Source organism: Zonotrichia albicollis, chromosome 4, assembly GCF_047830755.1.
Source record: "Zonotrichia albicollis isolate bZonAlb1 chromosome 4, bZonAlb1.hap1, whole genome shotgun sequence".
Taxonomy (NCBI): Eukaryota; Metazoa; Chordata; class Aves; order Passeriformes; family Passerellidae; genus Zonotrichia; species Zonotrichia albicollis.
In genome coordinates, this window is record NC_133822.1 from 15,216,175 (window position 1) to 15,235,235 (window position 19,061).

Genomic DNA, 19,061 nt, shown 5'->3' on the forward strand with positions numbered 1-19,061 from the left:
GATCCAGCACCGGTGGTTGCTGTCAAAAATCATGCCAATAAAAACAGTGGAGCAAAGTAAGTGGTTGAAAACAGAGATGGGCCTGAGCAAGCAGCTGGATCTATCTGTCATGTGAGCCCCCATCACTGCAGTGGGACTATGCAGGTGCCAGATGCTAAGCAAAGCCCTCTGGCCATAAAACACAGGGCTGCAGATGTTTTTTTTCCACCAGCTCCAAATGATCAGCCTGCTTCAGGCTTTCTTCCTATCTAAGTGTCTGAATTAGCCTCTTCACAGGTAGCAGAAGGACATTTCTTTGGTCAGAAACCTGTGGCTCTAATTGGCTCAGTCCTTAATTCCTTTCTTTCCAGGCTTGCAGCAGTTGCAATCACAGCAGGTCTATCAAGTGTTTTCTGGGCACTGAGGGACAGGCAGGTGAAGGGTCTGGCTCTCAATTCTCCTGGTTTGTCATTTTTATCAGGTTGTGTCCTCCCCCTTGGTCATTACAGGATAAGAAAGGCATTTTACTGTATTTTCTCAACCTTTAGCTTGTCCATCATTCCCCGAGCAGGCTGCAGCATGGGAAGGGGAGAGACAAACTGTGGGGGGAGGGCTGCTCCAGGCCATTAGAGCCTCTGCAGCAAGCACAGAGATGGAAGGTAGGGCTGCATTCGAGGGGGGTGTGAGAAGGTCAGGAAGGGGGGGGTGATGACAGGGCTGTGAGTCCAGGGAAAACAGAGCTGCAAAGTTTACACAGGCACCCACGGGAGAAGACTGTGGGCAACTGCCTGCTTGCTTGTCTTTATAGTGAGCTGTGAAAGGGGCTGGGAGATGTCCAAGCGCGGCGTGGACAGGGGAAGAGGAGGGAGTCTCCTGTGGGCGGTGTGAGAAGGGCAGACAGACAGACAGACGATCCCTAGGGGTTTGTGGGGTACAGCTGTTACCAGATGTGCCTGCAGAGGAAACCACGAGGTCCGTCCATGCTCGCTGAATGGGAAGCTCCAAGCAGACACAGAGAAATTCCCAACGCCTGAAGGGAAAAAGACACAACGAGCATTCAGCACAGGGATGATTTTAGGAAGGGAATAGAGGGAATGATCGGCTAAATCCTGCCTGGGGTGCTGGGGCTCAGCAGGCTCCGCACAGCGCGGGGCTTGGCAGCGCTGCCGCTGTCAGTGCCAGGCTCAGCCTGTGCCCGCCCGCTGGCAAAGTCCCTCCGGGTCGGTTTAAAAATAAGCGCTCCAGCCTGTTGGACAGCCTTGCTGGGAAAAACAAACACGGCAGCGCAGGGCAGAGCACACGCACACTCTGGGGACAGCTCTCCAAGGGCGGATACCCCGAGCCCCCCTGGGAGCAGAACAACGCGTTCCGTTCCGTTCCCTTCCCTTGACCCGCGTCCCCACCGCATCCCCGAGCCGGGCGCAGGGAGCGCTGCGGGCCCGCCCGGGCCGTGGAGCAGGAGCGCCGCCCGCAGGGATGGAACGGGATAGCAACCCGCATCGGGGGGATTAAACACGCTCCAAAACCCTTAACCCCACCCCCAAAACCCCCATCCTCAAAAACCCCACCCCAAAAACCCCCACCTCCATTAACCCCAGCCCCAGAAGCCCTCACCCCCAAAAACCCCACCCAAAAAACCCCCACCTCCATTAAACCCACCGCCAAAAACCCCACCCCAAAAACCCCAATACCAAAAACCTTCACCCCCAAAGCCCTCTCCCCCAAAACTCCCACCCACAAATCGCTCAACTCCAAAACCCTCTCTGCCAAAACTCCCACCCCCAAAACCCTCTCCCCCAGAAACCCCAAAACCCCCATTAACCCCAGTCCCCAAAACCCCCACCTACATTAAGGCCAGCCCCAAAAGCCCTCACACCCCAAAACCCCCAGCTCCAAAAACCCTCACCTCCATTAACCCCATCCCCAAAAACCTCTCCCCCAAAAACCCCCAAAACCCTCAGCCCCAAAACCCTCTCCCCCAAAAACACCCATCCCAAAAGTCCCAACCTGTCCCCCTCTTTCCCCCCCACTGTAACTCCTGGATATTTAATACACCAAATTTTAAAAAAATTTTTTAGCAATGAAATCTTCTCTGCAATAGGGAACAATCTGGATGTCTCTCTCAGTTCTTTTTTGCACCTTGGGAACAGGTAGAAAGGGGCAAAAGTATCCCTACACTTAAAAGGGACTGAGAGACCCCCTCAATGCAGTTCAGTCTAGAGGCACCGAAACCAGCAAGCAAAACAACCCAACCTGTCTAACTTGTGAGTGGCTGTATCATTAAAAGGCCATAAATCCCCGTTAGCAAACACCCTGAGCAGAAATCACAGCAAATCCATCACATTTTCCCTCTGCCAGGAGGGACCGCCTCGGTGGACGGCTGAGCAGCACTCGAGACAAGGCTCCTGTGTTTGTCATTAATTTCAGAAAGTCTCTGCCTCTCTCTCTGACTATTTTTCACTGACAGCCAGGGAAGGTGAGGGTTGGAGGCCTCTGGTTTGTACATAGTTGGGAAGGCACACTTCAGAGTAGCTGTAGTGTGCTGATGGAAGAAAGCTTTAAGCCCAGTTCCTCACAGAGCTAAATATTTTCAGTAATGTCTCCAAGGCCAGCATAAATTTTGCCAGAGCAGGATGAGCTGCAAACACTTCTGAGAAATTAAAGTGATCCTGGCAAATTGAGGAAATTACAAAAAATAAACGGTAGGTAATTCAGTTAAGGCAAAAGCACTTAAGAAGGAATAACCATCTGTACAAATGTATATCTCTGAATTGCCAGTGCTTTAATAGCTCTGCAAATAGGGCTCTAGGTGTTAAAGTGGGTCAGAAACAAATTAAGGTTGGTGTTCACGGCAATGGAAGCGTAAAAACAAACAATTACACTGTGTAATTGATGCCTAAAGTCATACGTGTTAAACCTGCCCTGTCGAGGGACTCAGGAGATCCTGAGCCCAGTCAGAAAGCAAACAAACATTGCTTCATCTCCATGGATGTGAAATGAACCTTTCACTTTCCCCAGGTTTGGAAGGGCCTCAGCTGAATTCAGCATCAAGATTTCTGTTTCAGGGTGCAGGAAAGAGGGATGCAGTCTGTCAAAGGGTAAAGAAAGTGACCAGAGTTTTACAGAACCTTATTTATCTGTAGGAAAAAGGGTTTGCACAGAAAAGGCTGAGCAAAGGCAGGGCAGCAACTCACAGAATTCTTAAGGTTGGAAAAGACCTGCAAGGTCATCAAGTCCAAAGTGACCGAGCACCACCAGACCTTGTCAACCAGACCACGGCAGTCATTGCCACATCCAGTCATTTCTTGAACACTTCCACGGACGCTGATTCCACCAACTCCCTGGGCAGTCTGTTCCAGTTCCTGATCCCACTTTCAGTGAAGAAATTCTTCCTGATGTTCAGCCTGGCACGCCTTGAGCATGATGTCCAGCCTGGCACACCTTGTCCTGTCGCTGTTGCCTGGGAGAAGAGCCCGACCCCCACCTCAGGGGGAGGTCAGGGAGTTGTAGAGAGCCATAAGGTCTCTCCTGAGCTTCTCTTCCAGCCCCAGCTCCCTCACTACTCCTCACAGAACCCCAGACCCTTCAGCTTCGCTGCCCTTCTCTGAACTTGCTCCACACCTCAATTTTCTGCAGGGAGGAGCCCAGAACTGGATGCAGCACTCGAGGCAGCACATCCCCAGTGCCAAGCACACGAGGACAATCGCTGTGCCCGTGGGCTGGCAGAGGTGCCAGGCTGTGGTGCCGTCCCCGGGCAGGCAGATGGCAGCCAGGGCCAGCAGGCACCAGCCCGACTGAAGCCAGGCCGTGCCCGGGCCCACGCCTCCATTATCACCGAGCAGCTCCGGAGCACTTCCCTCACAGAGCGAGAGCCTCCCGTTCTCTGATTCTGTGAAAGCCTCAGATAAACCCGCTGTGATTGCACTGCAGGGCTCAAAGCCTTTGGCTCCCTGCTGCCCAAATCTCTACCTACAAGAAAATATCTAACTCTCAATGGGACACCAAGCACATTCTTATCACACAGTAGACCCTAGCCCCTGACCCATCCTCGGAGCAGCCGCTGCTCTCCTGACCACCTCAGGACTGACAATAGGATCCCACTACAACTCCCCTCAACTCCTCATTCTAGGCCTACTCTCCACTATTCTCGTCATGTTCCAATGATGACCGGACATTGTACGAGAAAGCACATCCCAAGGCCACCACACTCCCACTGTACCAAAAGGACTACGCTACGGAATGGCCTTATTCATCACATCAGAAGCCTTCTTCTTTCTAGCATGGCTCGCCGGTGATTCTGCACGCCTCTGGCGTGGCAGGGCTGCTTGTGGCCAGCGCACCCCCTTTCCCTCCGGGTCCCGCTGCCTCCAGCACCCGCTCTTCTCTCCAGCTCTCGCCAAACCCGCTTTGCCTGGAGCAGGGACGGCAGAACCCTTCCCTGGCACCCTCATTGCCCGCAGCCGGGTGTGGGCAGGCAGGCTGGCAGGGCTCCGGCCGCTCCCCATGGGCAGCCGCGGGCCGGTAGCGGCGGCGTGCCCGGCCGCAGGGGCGGACGGGAGCTGTAGTCCGGGCGCGGCGGGAGCCCGAGGCGGCCGGGGCGGATGGCGCTGCGCGGCTCGCTGCGGGCCGGCCGGGCGCTGCTGCGCGCCCCGGGGCCGCCCGCCCGCGGGCTCTGCGGCCGGGTGCGTGCGCGGAGGGTGCGGGGCGGGCGCGGGGCGAGCGGGAGGCTCCCGGCTGACCGTGCCCTCCGCTCGCCTTGCAGCCGCCGGCCTTCGGGTTCCTGTTCGATGTGGACGGCGTGCTGGTGCGGGGCAGCCAGCCCGTGCCCGCCGCCCGCCGCGCCTTCCAGAGGCTGACGGACGGCGGCGGGCGGCTGCGGGTGCCCGTGGTGTTCCTGACCAACGCCGGGAACTGCATGCGCTCGGACAAGGCCCGAGAGCTGTCCCGGGCGCTGGGGCTGCAGGTAACGCTGACGGGGCGGCGGGAGGGAGCCCGGGCGATCCCGGCAGGGCAGCGCCGCCGGTGCCCGGCCTGGCCGCGGCCCGGGGCAGCTGCAGAACCGCCGGGAGAAGGGGACACATCCTACCTGCGGGTCCCAGCCGCGCTCTCTCCGTGCCGCAGGTGCCTCCGGAGCAGGTGATCCTGTCCCACAGCCCCCTGCAGCTCTTCAGCCAGTTCCACCAGAGGTGCATGCTGGTGGCCGGGCAGGGGCCCGTGGTGGAGAACGCCCACAAGTATCCTTTGTGCCTGGTGGTGCCCTGTGTGCCCTGCTAAAGGCTGCTGATCCTGCCCCAGCCCTGGCGCTCTCTTGCTCAGCTTCTGAAGCACAAGGAGACACAAAGGTCACCGGGCTTACCTTATGGGGCAGCGTCCTTATAGACAGGCTCTGGTGCTGTTGATCACTTTGTTGGTCACTGCCTGGCTCACCTGTTCTGTGTTTGGCTTCTCACACTCATGACTTCTCCTGTGATTGCTGTTCTCTTGGTGGGATGTGACCATGAGGACTCCATCAGCTTTAGGTGTCTCATTTTTGAGATCAAAGTTGCGCTCCTCCTGTTCTTCCATGGCAAAACCCATTAAAGGTCACTCCCAACTGTCCCATGGATAAGGTTTTGCCCAGAATCCGACAGCAGTTGAAGGAACTCAAATATTATGGGGCTTTGAGCAGTCTGGTCCTCCTGTGGATGGCTAAAACCAAGACGCCCAGTTGAAAAGCACGTGTTGTATATGGTTTAGCCAATTTCATACTCCTCTCATGCAGATGATCTTTTCCTACTGTGATTTTTTAGCATTTGAATGTTTTAAGAGCTTGGTTGTACAATGTAATTAGTGGAAGGTGTTTTTGTCTGGCTGAAAGCCATAAGGTTATACTTTACCACACTGCTCTGTTACTAGGACCTGCATTCCTTAATCCTGCAGATGCTTCTGCAAGTAACTTACAGAAAAACTGTCACTTAAAAAAAACCAACAAACCAAACAAAGCAGTCTCCACAACATTCCTTGATGGTGTGAACTAGCCTGGGGTTCAAGCACGTGGTCACTATAGAGGCCCTGAGGAAGGCATATCCCCTGTTGGACATGGTAGACCTGAGCCGCAGGCCGAAAGAGCTGGTAATTCCCTGAAGCATCAGCAGAAGGGGTGATCTGGGGCAGGGTGGCCACAGCACACAGCAAAGGGACAGGGCAGCTGTCACTGAGGTCCCTTAGCAGGAGCCTCTGCCCTTCCCAGGGTTGGCTCCTGCAGGAAGGGCACTCTCCTGTCTCTGCCTTCCATTGCTGTTCCTTGCAGGGAGGGGTAAGGTGGCTTGGTTGGCATCTCCAGCTCTGAGACAGGAGTGCAAGATCTGTGAAATCCCATCTGGGATGGGGGAGGAGGAGAAATATTCCTTCAGGATTCCAGGTGGTTTTGTCCTGCCTTGTTATGGAACTGCCTTGGCAGGTTCAAAGGAGGCATTTTTAGTTGTGTTTTGGAGATGGCATTAGGTTTTGCATTACTAATCCAGCCTTCCTTTTTTTCTGGCAGCCTCCTCCTCCCCCCGCTGGCTTCCCCACTATAGAAGGTAAGCAGAGGCCTGTGTTTACATATGGGCAGCAAGCAGAGCTGAGAGCAAGGCAGGCCAGCTGGGCTGGGAGCTAATGATGTGCTGTCAGCTCACTGCTGTCCATGGGCAGCACATTCAGAGGATACAGCCTTGCTGCTGGGAAAAGCTGGATCAAAGCAAATTTTCCCTGTGCTGTGTGCCAGTCTATGGAACCAGAGGTGCCCATGGTGCAGAGATGTGCAGACTGGAGCCCTGGCACCAGCCATGTTCCACTGGTAGCTGTACTTGCCAGGGCAGCCCAGCACAGGAGGGGTTTTGTTAGCTGGTGGCTTTTGGATGCTGTGAGTTTCCAAGCAGCTCTCAAAATCTTGCAGGGGTGATTCTGTTTGGCGAGCCAGTGAGGTGGGAGACGAGCCTGCAACTCATTGCTGATGTACTGCTGAGCAATGGGAACCCTGGGGCACAGCTGCAGGATGTGCCATACCCTCACCTGCCCATCCTGGCCTGCAACATGGACCTCCTGTGGATGGCTGAAGCCAAGATGCCCAGGTGAAAAGCATGTGTGGTGTTTGGTTTAGCCAATTAAACACTCCTCTCATGCAGCTGATCTTTCCCTACTGTGATTTTTTAGCATTTGAATGTTTTAAGAGCTTGATTGTACGATGTAATTAGCAGAAACATGAAAGCTGCATGAGAAAAAAAGGCTAAAACTTGGGGAGCAGCAAAAGGCAGACCACTGTCTGTGGAGGGGTGTGTGGGCACCGTATCCAGAACAGGCAATGACCAAGGAGTGCTTGCTGCCTCAGTGCTGTTACTGGGGGTGCTGATGCCCTCCTTTCTGGGCAGGTTTGGCCATGGCACTTTCCTTCTCTGCCTCGAGAGCATCTACAAGAAGGTGACAGGCAAGGAGCTGAGGTATGAGGCCCTGATTGGCAAACCCAGCCCCATCACCTACCGCTATGCCCAGCACCTGATCCAGCAGCAGGCAGAGAAGCAGGGCTGGAAGGCTCCCATCCGACACCTCTATGCAGTTGGGTAAGAGACTTTTTCCTGCTGGTTTCCTTAGGGAGTTGCAAACTGACTGCTCTTTAGTGGTGGTGGGGTTTTGTTCGCATTTTTTTCCCTCTGGATATTTCTAAAGTTAATACCAAAATTCCCATGGTATCTCTGGAGCCTCACGTCCTGGAACAGAGGCTTGCTGGCTTTTTGTACCCTACACAGCAAAGCTGTGGACCGTAGGATGCAGAGTGCACAAAGAGTGACTCAAAGACAAAATTAAGAGACCCACTGTTAGCTCAGTTTGCCAAAGACTTTGGGAATATAATCCAGGGATATAATCCAGTCATGGCTGAAATTGCTCTGGGTGCTTGGGATGTGCTGGCTCCCTTTTGAAAGGTGCACGTGTCCTGAGCAGGACTCACTGGCCGCTCCAGCTGCCCCTCTTGATGTTTGCAACTATCTCACACCCTTTCCTGCTTCAGTGCTGTCTCAGTCCCAGTCCCCCAGAGCCAGAGGGCTTGTTTCTCATTTCTGAGCTCATTCTCATGGGCTTGTTTCTCTTTTCTGTTTCACACTGTGACCTTATCCAGGGACAATCCCATGTCTGACGTCTATGGGGCAAACCTCTACAACAGCTACCTCAAGTCAGCTCAGCAGAACCAGGTCCAGGCTGGGCAGAAGAGGAGCCCACAGGCAGCCAGTGCCCAGGCTGAGGTTTCCCTGGAGCTGAGGAATGACTGCACCAGCTCAGTGGAGAGCTGTGAGTCCATCCTGGTCTGCACCGGGGTGTTCCGCCCCGACGGCGCCGCTCCCAGGGAAACAGGGGAGACAGTGTTCCATGGACACCGGGACTTCTGCTTCGAGCCCAGCCTGCTGCAGGCATCCCACATCGTGCAGGATGTGGATGAGGCTGTGCAGCTTGCTTTTAAAAAAGAAAACTGGAGCTAGGGGTTCAGACAGAGTGCCTGAAGATCTGCTGTAAGGGGTTTTATGTACTGGAAAGAGGGGAAGAATGGGGAGGGACCTGGGGTGATTTTCTAATCTAGATAATGTTAAAGAAAACTCCCTGTTGCAGCACTAAAAGCCCCTTAATTTTTTTAAAACTCATCTGCCATCCTGACAGCTGCCCAGAGACTTTCAGCTGTGACTGTACATTGCTGCCAGCCATAATTGAGCCATAATGGAAACAGGGTATAAGGAGTAGGCTTGTCTCAGCAATCCCAGTTTTGTTCAGCCCTCACAGCTCATTCTTTTCCTTGCTTTGTGTGCAAAGATCAGGGGAGCCCACCCTCCTCTTTGTGGGGTGTTTGAGGGCAAAGCTCTTCCCCACACAGGAGCCACCATCAGCCATTTGTAGAATGTGCTGTTTGTCCAGGCTGTGACTCGAGCACACCAAAAGCTGGGCTGTGGTGGCTCCGTGCCAAGAGAAGGCTTTAAGTCTTAACATTCTCCTCGTGAAGAATAAGTGCCTACAGACTTTTAACAAATTCTCTTTGCCTGGGGATTTGCCACTGCATCACTGTCAGCCTGAAACAAAGTTCTGTTTTGCAGTCATCTGGCAGCTGTGGAGAGGCAGGGCCCCTCAAAGGAAGCTTCAGTAGCCAGAGCGACTTGCTGCAGGGCTGAGGTGAAAGTTATATTGTTCCCTCCCCCCTATTTAGCATTCTGTGAACACCCCTGCCTTTTCACATCCCACCAGGGAGCCAGCAGCCTGTGCTCAGCAGCAGAGGAAACCACCACAGAGTTTGAATTGGCAGAGTTGTCTTTGCCCAGAACTCAGTGCTGCAGCAAGAGGCTTTTTTGGCACCCACTCTGATCCCAACTGTTGCGGGGAACATCCACCTGCTCCAGCTGGCACAGCTTCCAAGAGGGGCCCTTCTTTGGAACAAGGGCCAAACAAAAAGGGTCACAGTCCACCTCTGCTCCTTCATGGCATGCAAAGATTCAAAGAGAAGATCAGTCAAGGATGGCAGCAGAGCCCCAGATCCCCAGGCCTGACCTTTTAGAATACAAATGTCTGTGTCTTCCAGTTCTTTTGTTCCTGTCATCCCTCATGTGGTTTGCAGCTCAGGGATGCCCCATACAGTGTGACCTCTGGTCCCTCCTCTTTCTTTAACATGCAGGTAGAGCCCCCCTAACATGAATTAGCAGCTGGGACTTGCCTGCCCAGGAACATTTCCCTAACAACATGCACCTTCTGTTCTAGCTCTCCTACCCAGAGAAAGACAAGACTTGTGTCTCCATAGACATTCCAGAGAAGATAAGCAAAGTTTGCATGAGAAATTAGTGTGAAAGATTTGGCTTAGCAAGGAGTGTCTTAATTCCAGAGGAGCACTGTGATTTTAGAAGCACAAATCAGCCTGTGTATATGATGAAAAGCCTTGGAGCCAACACAACTGAGTTGATTTTCCTAATTACAGTCAGCTCACACCACACTGAGGCATCAGAAATGGTTCTGCTCTGGCTCTTCTCTCCTCCTTCCTGCTTTACCAGGCAGCTCCATACCCAGGGTGCAAACAAGATGTTCTGCACACAAGTTTGAGCTCTTGATTCAAATCTCAGCATCCATGTGCACTGAAATTCTGCTCCAGCAGCTCTCCACCCTCTCAGTACTGATGTATCCTCCTAGGAAGGTCACTGCAGCATAGGCTCAATTCTTAAGTTGTGCCAGGCTCTGTGTGTGAGGCAGATTTTGTGCTCTCTCAGTTATCCAGGCAAAAGAGTTCCTTCTCTGTTTCTCTATCCTTCCCTTCATGAATAGGAGCAGAAAAATACCTTTTGCATGTGTTTCCCTCAGTGAAATCCAGAATGTGAAGCAGTTTCTTCCTCTCTTACCATTACTTGGGGTTCTTCTCCTTTGTTTCATCAGGACAAGAACTGCTTGACTGCTTCTAAAAGCAGCTGTGATGGGAGGGACATGGATTTGAATCCTTTTCCTTTTGCTGCAGAGAGAAGGAAATCACCATTTCATCTCGTTGCACAGAACAAGGGCTTGTCTGCAGTTCCCAGAAGGGCAGGCACTTGGGATAGAACACAGGGAAGGTCCTTTAGCTGCAGCACCTCTCCACAGTCACAGCTGTGGAGCTGAACCTGGAGCCCAAACCCCATTTATTCACAGGGTGGCTCCAGTGTTCCTCAGCCTCCCTTTTCAGAGGTGCCACCCACTGCAGGAAGAGGAACTCTCCCTTTGCTTGCAGTGCTTGCTGACTTGGGTGTAGCTTTGCTGGCGTTCCTGGGCATGGTCCTCACAGCCAGAGCTCAGGGAGGTGTTTGCTGGCAGGAAGAAGGAGCCACACCTCCAGCACGGTGTGACTGCAGAAACGCTGAGCTCTGTCTGTCTGCAGCCAGCCCTGGCAGGGCTCTGTCCTGTTCCTTGCTGGAAGTGTGGTGCCAGTTACTCAGAGAGAAGGTGCTGCTGGACCCCTGTGCCCTGAGGGCTGTGGCACCTCTCCCGAGGAAGGAAGGAAGGTTTGCATTGGCACAGAGAGGGAGCCAGGCATCTCCATCTTTGGAATGGCAGCGGTGAGCTGACTGATGTGAATCTGCTTCAGATGCCAAATCTGCTTTTAGCTCTGGATCACTTTTTTTTTTCCCCCCACCACTCTTAAAAATGTGTAGGAGGAACTTTGGTGATAAGGAATTTTAAAAAAATGCTTTGCTTGTGAGTTGAAAATTGAACAGAAGGGAGGAGAAGGAATCTAGAAATATCTTGTACCCTTTGCCTAATTCATACCAAGTAAGGTTGCATAAAAAACTCTGCTTTGTTGCTCTCTGCACTAATTAGCCACATGGGCTGCCCTTGGTCTGAGCAATGCAAAGACCTTTCCCCTCTTCCCCTTCTTAGCTCCTTGAAACAGTGCACTTTGTCCAAGTCCCTGCCTGGGAATTGCATGATGGAGTAGGGAATCTGGCTTCTCCAGCTGCTCTTGGGCACTGGCTTGATTCTGAAAGGTTTCTCTTCATGGCATTGCTTGGCAGGTCTCCTCTGTTCCATGAGCTGTGCTAGAGTGTTGTACAGGCGTGTAGTTTATGTCCAGTTCACTTATGGACATCTGTTATTGCCAGAATTCAGTGAAATCCTTTTTCCTTGGAGCTGCAGCTTCCTGGAATTAGCTTCCAGCATGGCTGGAAGGAAACTCTTCCTTTGTCTCATGTATTGCTCAGAAGAGGTTTCTCCAAAGCAGTATTTCTGTCCTTCTGTGCAGGCTGTGGGACCAGGCAGGAGAGGGCACTTCACTGCTGCTCCAATACCTTAATATTTACATGGTGCACTGCCCTGTACAGCAAACAGGGCAAAGACCTGATCCTAACAGCTCCATCTTCCAAAGATAAAGAGGTTTCAGTCAAGCCAGAAGGGAGCTTGCAACTGAGGCTAGCAGGAAGGAACAAGGGATAGACCTTGTTCTGGATCTGAAACCAAGAGCTTTCATGGCATGTAATAACAGAGAAGTGAATTCTTTTATTCCCCAGGACACATGCAACTGCTAACCTGGCATTCAGGGCATCAGGTAACACTGCTGTCCCCTTCCTTCCAGTCCTAACCCTGCCATGTCTTTCTCCTTCCAAGAAATGATAAAATGTTTCAGATTGTGTCATGTGCACTGTAGAAGTGATTATATATCATACAGAGAAATCACAAACTGTGATTATTTTAGATTTCATATTGATTTCAGTGCAGTTACAGAATTGCTGCTTTGTTCAACCACATATGTGAAATAATAAAATATGTTTTCTTTGAAATTAATTTTAACTTCCTGTGTGTACATTTAATGGATATTATCCTGCTCTCTTTCACATCTTTGCTGTAGAAGACTATTCAGGCAAATTCTGTTTGCTTTTTCTTTTTTTTTTTTCCCCTGTTCTTCAAGCTACTACCAGATTTTCTTGAGGGAACCACCCTGAAAGATACCCCTTCAGCAATTAACTGGCAAACTTTCAGACTGGAACCAAAAGCTTCCCCTGATTTCAAAAGAAAATTCAAAATCCTGCTAGGTGAAACCATCATCTTTAATAATCTAGAAACAGCCAATATAAAAAACTTGGATTGTTTTTATATTTTATCAGAAAGTTTCCCATCTGCAAAGTCCACAGCTCACAGGAGGCACATTAGACAGCAAAACAAGTGTGATGCAGAGTCCTGAGAACTTGATGTTGAAAGCAACAATCATAAAGCAGTTTGGGGGGGACTGGACAAGGATTCCCAATCTCAGCAGAGAGAGGATATATATATTCAGAATTTAACTGAATTATATTCCACATCTTGGAGAAGTGACCTACAGCCCCAACCTCTAATAAATAACGATAAATTGTTAATCAGCCTCCTCCTTTTGTCCAGTGCTCTGTTAGTTGGAGCACTCACCCAAGATGGGACCAATCAAGGTTTAGTTAAGCAGGGAGAGATCACAACCTGAGGCTCCCAGGTGCTTTTAATCCTCTTGTCAGAGCACAAGGGCAGCCTGGGGTTGAGGTGTCCCTTGTAGGAGAGGCTGAGCTGGAATTGGAGTCCCATAGAAATCCAAAGGTGCAGAGTTAAACACTGAGGAAGAACCAACTTGAGCAAAAGGACTGAGAGCCCTGAGGAGTTTGCTCCCAGGGGAATGCTGTGAGGAATTCCAGCCAGGGTAACCCTTGGGAAGTGCTTGGGCCCTGCTTGCCCTGGTGCCTTTAGGGGCCTGCACAAACCCTCCTATTGCCAGGCCTTCCTAACCCCAATTATAAAAGCACAAATCTTTATGGGTTTTTTACTGCTGCAGTTAATTTGATGAACACCTTTCACTTAAAGACCTGCATAGATCCAGTCTGCAACAGTTTAAACCCTGCACCAGCAGGGCAGCAATGTGTTCTCCAGGAACCAAACTTCCATCAAGAAAACAATTCACTGTAACACACTTGCTTTTCCTTTTCAGTCATCTAAACTATGAAGAGCTTCCACTTTCTCCTCAGGGTCACTCAATAGATGCTCTATGCTAAGACTGGGTAAAGACAAAACACCAAAAGCAAACCCCAAATCCACTCTCCAAGCCCCCTACCCTGCTACAAGCACAGAAAGAAACATCTTGGCACTTTCTGCTGGCATTGAAAGCTCTTTGAACTGAAATGTAATTACAAGCAATAGACGGTTAACACTTCAGTATCCTTTTGAAGAGGATCTGCATTCCCTGAGCCATAACACAGGATCAGCAGTTCAGGTGCAAAGGCTGTGTTTGGAAGCTAAGGCATCGTTGAATTTTGGTGCTGGCCAGGTGAAACTTTTTTACACTTATCTGTCACTTCAGCCCTGACCATTTGAATGGGTTGGATAAGTGCAGCACAAAATGTGTGTCAGAGAATCCCAGAAGCTTCCTTTCCCACACAAAAGGCATTTTAAGTATGGTTGGAGCAGATTATGCTCCAACTCCCTGAGATCAGCTTTGCCTCTTTCCCTCCCACTGCTGCCAGTTTCTGACAGCTCACTGCAGGGTATAATTAGGTATCTAGTTTCTGGTCTTTCTTTCAGGCATATATCTGCCCTGTTTTTCTTATTTTTTTTCCTTCCCCCAAGAAATTGAGTCATTATTTTGTTTCCTCCCAAGTTCAGCCCTCAAGAAAGTTTTGCCTTCCCCCAGCAGGGGTATTTTTGAGGGCACACTTGTTTCCACTTGCAGTGTAAACTAAAAATGGTAGCATTTTAGATATTCAGTATGACTATTGCACAAAACTCTGTCTGCTGTTTGCCTTTAAATATATGTATACACACACACATCTCTATGCATACACATCAGTGCATAAAAAAGCCAAAAACATATAGCTTGGGAGCTACTAAAGAGTAGACTCTATTTATAGTTTAGCTTTTTAATGTTTTAACAGCAATGGTTAAGCACTAACACATCCAAGGACTGCACATTGCATTAAATAACTGGATCACATGGGAAGCATCATCTTGTCATATCCCATCCTACAGTGTGCCACAAAAAGCTCTTCAGAGCTCTCTCGAGTAGAAGTCATTTTCCCCCTCATTCCCATTTTGAAGCAGAGGCACAATTTCTGCTTCCTTTCCTACAAATAAGCTCCTTTCATATCCTCACCTCTTTGTTTCTGTGTTTGCACTGCTGGAGCCCATGCTGAAGCCCTTGAGCTTCCACCCTCCTTCCTGGTGTTCCCCATTCCTTGTCATAGCTCCCCTTGCTGTGCCACCACAGTTTCTCCCTGTTCCCACCTTCCTTGGATGCAGGAACCTCCATCACAGCCCAGCAGGCATCCTGTGGTGTCTGGAGAGCCATTTCCACGAGGCTGCTCCTGCCCTGCTCACACAGCCCCAGCCCAGCAGGCCCCCTGAGCACCCAGCTCCCTCCCAGCTCCCTCAGTTCCCTGCTCCCAGCTCCCCACATCCCCTGGGAGCAGGGTCAGAGCCATTTCCCAGCTCTGCACCCCAGCTGTGGGTGACAGCCCTCCCAAAGCCCAGGGATCCCCACCCCATTCCCTTCACCCACACAGCCTCCCAAAGCTTTGGGGAATGGGGCTGCTTTGTGAAATGAGGGCCTGTGGTGGGCTGCCAGGGCAGCTAAGTGAGTCCAGCCCCTGGCACACAGGGAATTGCACTGCTCAGGAAACCCAGAGCACAACAGCCAAGGAGGCAGAGATGTCACTGTCTGCTGCCCAGGCAGGGCAGGAACAGCACTCTCTGCATGGGGGCTGTTGCCCTCAGCAGCCCAGATGGATGCTTGGTTTTCACTCCACATCCTCTTGTGGAAGTGGAAAACCCCCCTTGCAGGCAAGAGCAATTTAGCTAATGCTGAGGGCTGACCACACATAAATCATGGCTTACCTGAGAGAGTCAGGTGAAGGCACTCACCCACCTTGGATAAAAGCCAGGATCCAGAACATAAGGATGTGGCTTTTCCCTCTACCGTGGGCCACACAGACTTACACTGCCATCCAAGCCAGCCTTTATGTGGAAACCACATGAGGAGGCACAGCTGGAGTCACTCACACCACTCTGAGCTGTCCTGAGCTGGGCAACTCCCAACACCTGCCCAGGAACATGAAACAGCACCAGAGAGAGCAATCATCCTCCCTGGCCATGGACTCCAGCCTCTGGCTCCCTATCAGAGCCCATCCAGAGCCTTCAGTGGAGTGTTTGTGGGGTTGTACAGAAATTGTAGACTTTAGTAGGCAGAAATCTAAGCAAACGTTTGGCCATGGATTTTTCTTGGGCAGCAAAGCCAATCAAAGAGAGAAAGGCTTCCCCTGACTCTTGCTGTGTGCCCAAAGAAATCTTTGTGTCAATCCACCCCAAGTTCTCCCTTTCCCTTACTCTTTGCTTCAAGTTTAAGCATGAATTCTTCTTGTACCCCAGACTGATTTCTCCTTGTAGCCAAGAGCAGCAGGGACATTGCCTGGGGCAGGGCTCCTCAGGGAGCCTGCAATAACATGTATTGGATGGTTGTCACTGCTGTCCTGGGCGTTCTTTCCCACCACCAAGCAGCATTTGCTCAGTGCCATGTGTTGATTCAGCAACATGCTGAAAATGTGAAGCTATTTTGGATCTTTATCACAAAGTGTAGTTAATACAGATATTTGTGGACACAGTTTATTTGATGTGCTCCACATCATTGTCAGGCAGCACCTGGCTCATCACTGGTGGGCACAGGTACAGATGAGGAGCTGGTGATGCTGAGTACCAAGGCACTTTGGAACATGACGTGCCAAGCCGTCAGTGCTGGTGATAAACAGATGCAGCCAGCTATTAAGCTCAATTCGAGGCCATTAATAGTGGGTCAATAAAGGTCCCAATTGTTGCTTTCAGCAGAAGTAAGAACTCCAGAGCTGTTCATATCAATTCAAGGGCTCTGTCCCATCATGGCAAACTGGGCAGGACCCTGAGCACGTGGATTGGCTCAGCTCAGAAAGCTGATAAAGGGGGGGATAAAGGACACTTACTTTGATGAACAAACACACCAGACCAAATGCAGGGGCAGATGAATGTCCAGCAGCACAGATGAGCCACAAATGAGCGCTTCCCTGTAGGCTCTGTGCCAGGCCAACTGGTCTTTGTCTTGGCCAGCCTGGAGAGACCAGGGGAGGCTGAATCACATCCGATGTTACGGACTGGGTGCCGCGGGGCTGTGGCACGTCCATGGGCGGCTGGCGGGGCTCCTGCCGGGCAGGAGGCGCCCCGGGATGTGGTAGGGGAGCATCCCGGGGGACAGGGCGGGGGCGCCTTCCTCACCGTCCCGTTGTCGCCCCCTCCTCCCCTCCCCCGGCCGCGCAGCCTCTCCCCCAGCCCCAGCCCCAGCCGCAGCCCACCCACCGCCGCCAGCCGCCCGCCCCGGCTCCGGCAGCTGCTGCGGCTGTGCTCGGCGCCGCCCCCGGGCTCCCCCGCCGCCGCTCGGGCTCTCCGCGCCGCTGCCGCCGCCGCCGCCGGGCCCGGGGCCGCTGCGGGGGGCGGGCCGGGGGCGGGCCGGGGGCCGCGGCGCGGCCGCCGGGCCCGGCGCGCCGGCTCGGGGGCCGGGGAGGACCATGCACCGCGCTGCCTCCAACCAGCGCTCGGTCTCCTCCTCCTCGGGCTCCTTCCAGCCGCCGCCGCCGCCGCCGCCGCCGCCGCCGCCGCTGCCGCCGCACGCCGCCGACCGGCAGCCCCTCTTCCAGCGGGGCTCCAGCAGCGGCGGCAGCCGGCGGGGCTCGGGGTCGAGCTCGGGCTCGGCGCGGGCCCGCCGCCCCCGCAGCCCCCGCAGCAGCGCCGAGCAAGAGGAGGAGGAGGAGGAGGAGGAGGAAGAGGAGGAGGACAGCAGCAGCATCAGCAAGCCCCTGGTGCCGCCGCCCGCCACCCCGCTGCCCGCCGCCGCCTCGCCGCTCCCCAGCAGCAGCAGCAGCATCAGCAGCGGCGGCGGCGGGAGCCCGGGCCGCAGCATGACGGCGGCGGAGCTGTACGGGGCGGCGGCGGCGGGCGGCGGGGCGGGGGGCGGCGGGGCGGCGGCGGGGGCGCTGCTGGGGCCCGGTGGGGCGGGGGGAGGGCGGCGCTGGGGCTTCCAGGCGCTGTCCCTGGTGCTGCTGCTGGGGCAGGGCGCGCTGCTGGACCTCTACCTGATCGCCGTCACCGACCTGTACTGGTGCAGCTGGATCGCCACCGACCTGGTGCTGGCGGCCGGCTGGGGCATCTTCTTCTGCCGCAACAGCCGGGCGCGCCGCCGGGAGCGGCCCCCGCCGCCCCCCGGGCCGCCGCCGCCGCACCCGCTGCTGCTGCACGGCCCCCCCGGAGGCCGCGGGGCCGGGGGACGCGGGGCCGGGGTCCCCCCCCGCGGCGGCGACTTCGCCTACGCGCACCTCGCCTGGCTCATCTACTCCATCGCCTTCACGCCCAAGGCGGCGCTGATCCTGGGCACCTCCATCCTGGAGCTGATCGAGCTGCGCCTGCCGCTGGGCACCACCGGCTTCCGCATCACCCTGGCGCTGTCCGCGCCGCTGCTGTACTGCCTGCTGCGGGCCATCGGCACCGAGGGCGCCGGGCAGCTGCTCCTGCCGCCGCAGCCGCCGCCGCAGCACCGCGCCGCCGCCGCCTTCCTCGCCACCTGCCTCGACCTGCTCGACAGCTTCTCCCTGCTGGAGCTGGTGCTGCAGCCCGGGCGGCCGGCGCCGCTGCCCGCCCCGCTGCGCTACCTGCTCATCGCCGTCTACTTCCTCTGCCTGGCCTCGCCGGTGCTGTGGCTGTACGAGCTGAGCGCCGCCCGCCCGCCCGGCGCCGCCCGCCTCGCCCTGCACCTCTTGCTGCCCGCCGGGCTGCTGGACGCGCCGCTGCTGGCGCTGCGCTGCCTCCTGCTCCTGCGCTACCAGCAGCCGCTGTCCCTCTTCATGCTCAAGAACCTCTTCTTCTTGACCTGCCGCGGCCTGGAGGCGCTGGAGACCTGCTGCCTCCTCCGGCCCGCCGCCGCCCCGCCGCCCGCCAAGTACGGCCCGGCCGCCGCCGCGCCCGCCGCCGCCCCGCTGGCCCACGGGCTCTCCGACGTGGACGTGGGGCCCCACGGGTACGTGAACGCCTTGGCGGTCACCGCCCAGGGCTGAGCCCCCGGGCCCGCTCCCGGCAGAGAATCTGTCTCTGCGTTCTGCTCAGGTTCCCTCCGCCGTGGCCGAGCAGGGGAAGGGGACGTGGGTTTCCCTGTCGGACTCCCGTTCCCCTCCTCCCTTCCTCATGGACAAATCCTGCAGCGGAAGCTCCGCACAAACCCGACTACCTGCAGGAGCCTACGGATGACGCTTGTCCCCGGAAAACGCACCTGTCCTTCATGACAAGACTTCTTCCAGTGCTTCTGCATCTCCACTGTCTGGAGGATCCCACTCTTCCCCCCCCTCCCAGGACATTGTGTTGCTTTGTCACCGAAAAGGTTCAGTTTTTCCTTTTCATCCTCAACAGGGACCAGTGCATTTGTCCCCTCCTTTAAGAACTCCTGCTGACCACAATAATGAGATGCAAGAGGGGCCTGACCAGCAGATGTTGCCTCCAGAAGGACAGAAGGAAGCACGCTTTGGTTTCCCTCGGTCCTGCAAAGCTGCTGCCTGTGTTTCCAG

The 19,061-nt window shown here is 54.3% G+C and overlaps 2 protein-coding genes across 3 annotated transcripts; both read left to right on the forward strand.

Moving 5' to 3' along the window:
• Window positions 1–4,511: 4,511 nt before the first annotated feature.
• On the forward strand, window positions 4,512–12,264 carry HDHD5 (haloacid dehalogenase like hydrolase domain containing 5). 2 transcript variants are annotated; one of them, XM_074540190.1, is made up of 8 exons: window positions 4,513–4,661; window positions 4,742–4,942; window positions 5,101–5,213; window positions 5,997–6,090; window positions 6,503–6,539; window positions 6,896–7,070; window positions 7,368–7,556; window positions 8,111–12,264. In XM_074540190.1, exons 1-8 carry the CDS (start codon window positions 4,581–4,583, stop codon window positions 8,466–8,468), a joined length of 1,248 nt encoding a protein of 415 aa, XP_074396291.1. In that variant the 5' UTR covers window positions 4,513–4,580; the 3' UTR covers window positions 8,469–12,264. The 2 variants fall into 2 exon arrangements, with proteins under 2 accessions (XP_074396292.1, XP_074396291.1); XM_074540191.1 differs by lacking the exons at window positions 5,101–5,213; window positions 5,997–6,090 and having other exon boundaries at window positions 4,512–4,661.
• Window positions 12,265–16,892: 4,628 nt separating this feature from the next.
• TMEM121B (transmembrane protein 121B) lies at window positions 16,893–18,700 on the forward strand. The gene has a single exon (XM_074540189.1). The coding sequence runs from the start codon at window positions 17,019–17,021 to the stop codon at window positions 18,555–18,557; it is 1,539 nt and encodes a 512-aa protein (XP_074396290.1). The 5' UTR covers window positions 16,893–17,018; the 3' UTR covers window positions 18,558–18,700.
• The last annotated feature ends 361 nt before the right edge of the window (window positions 18,701–19,061 follow it).

What these genes read in the sequence shown, in the direction of transcription:
- HDHD5 (XM_074540190.1), top strand. Translation starts at nt 4,581, where the DNA reads ATGGCGCTGCGCGGCTCGCTGCGGGCCGGCCGGGCGCTGCTGCGCGCC. An exon ending in CCCGCGGGCTCTGCGGCCGG is followed by an intron (nt 4,662 to 4,741) that starts GTGCGTGCGCGG and finishes CTCGCCTTGCAG; the next exon opens with CCGCCGGCCTTCGGGTTCCT. An exon ending in CGACACCTCTATGCAGTTGG is followed by an intron (nt 7,557 to 8,110) that starts GTAAGAGACTTT and finishes GACCTTATCCAG; the next exon opens with GGACAATCCCATGTCTGACG.
- TMEM121B (XM_074540189.1), top strand. Translation starts at nt 17,019, where the DNA reads ATGCACCGCGCTGCCTCCAACCAGCGCTCGGTCTCCTCCTCCTCGGGC.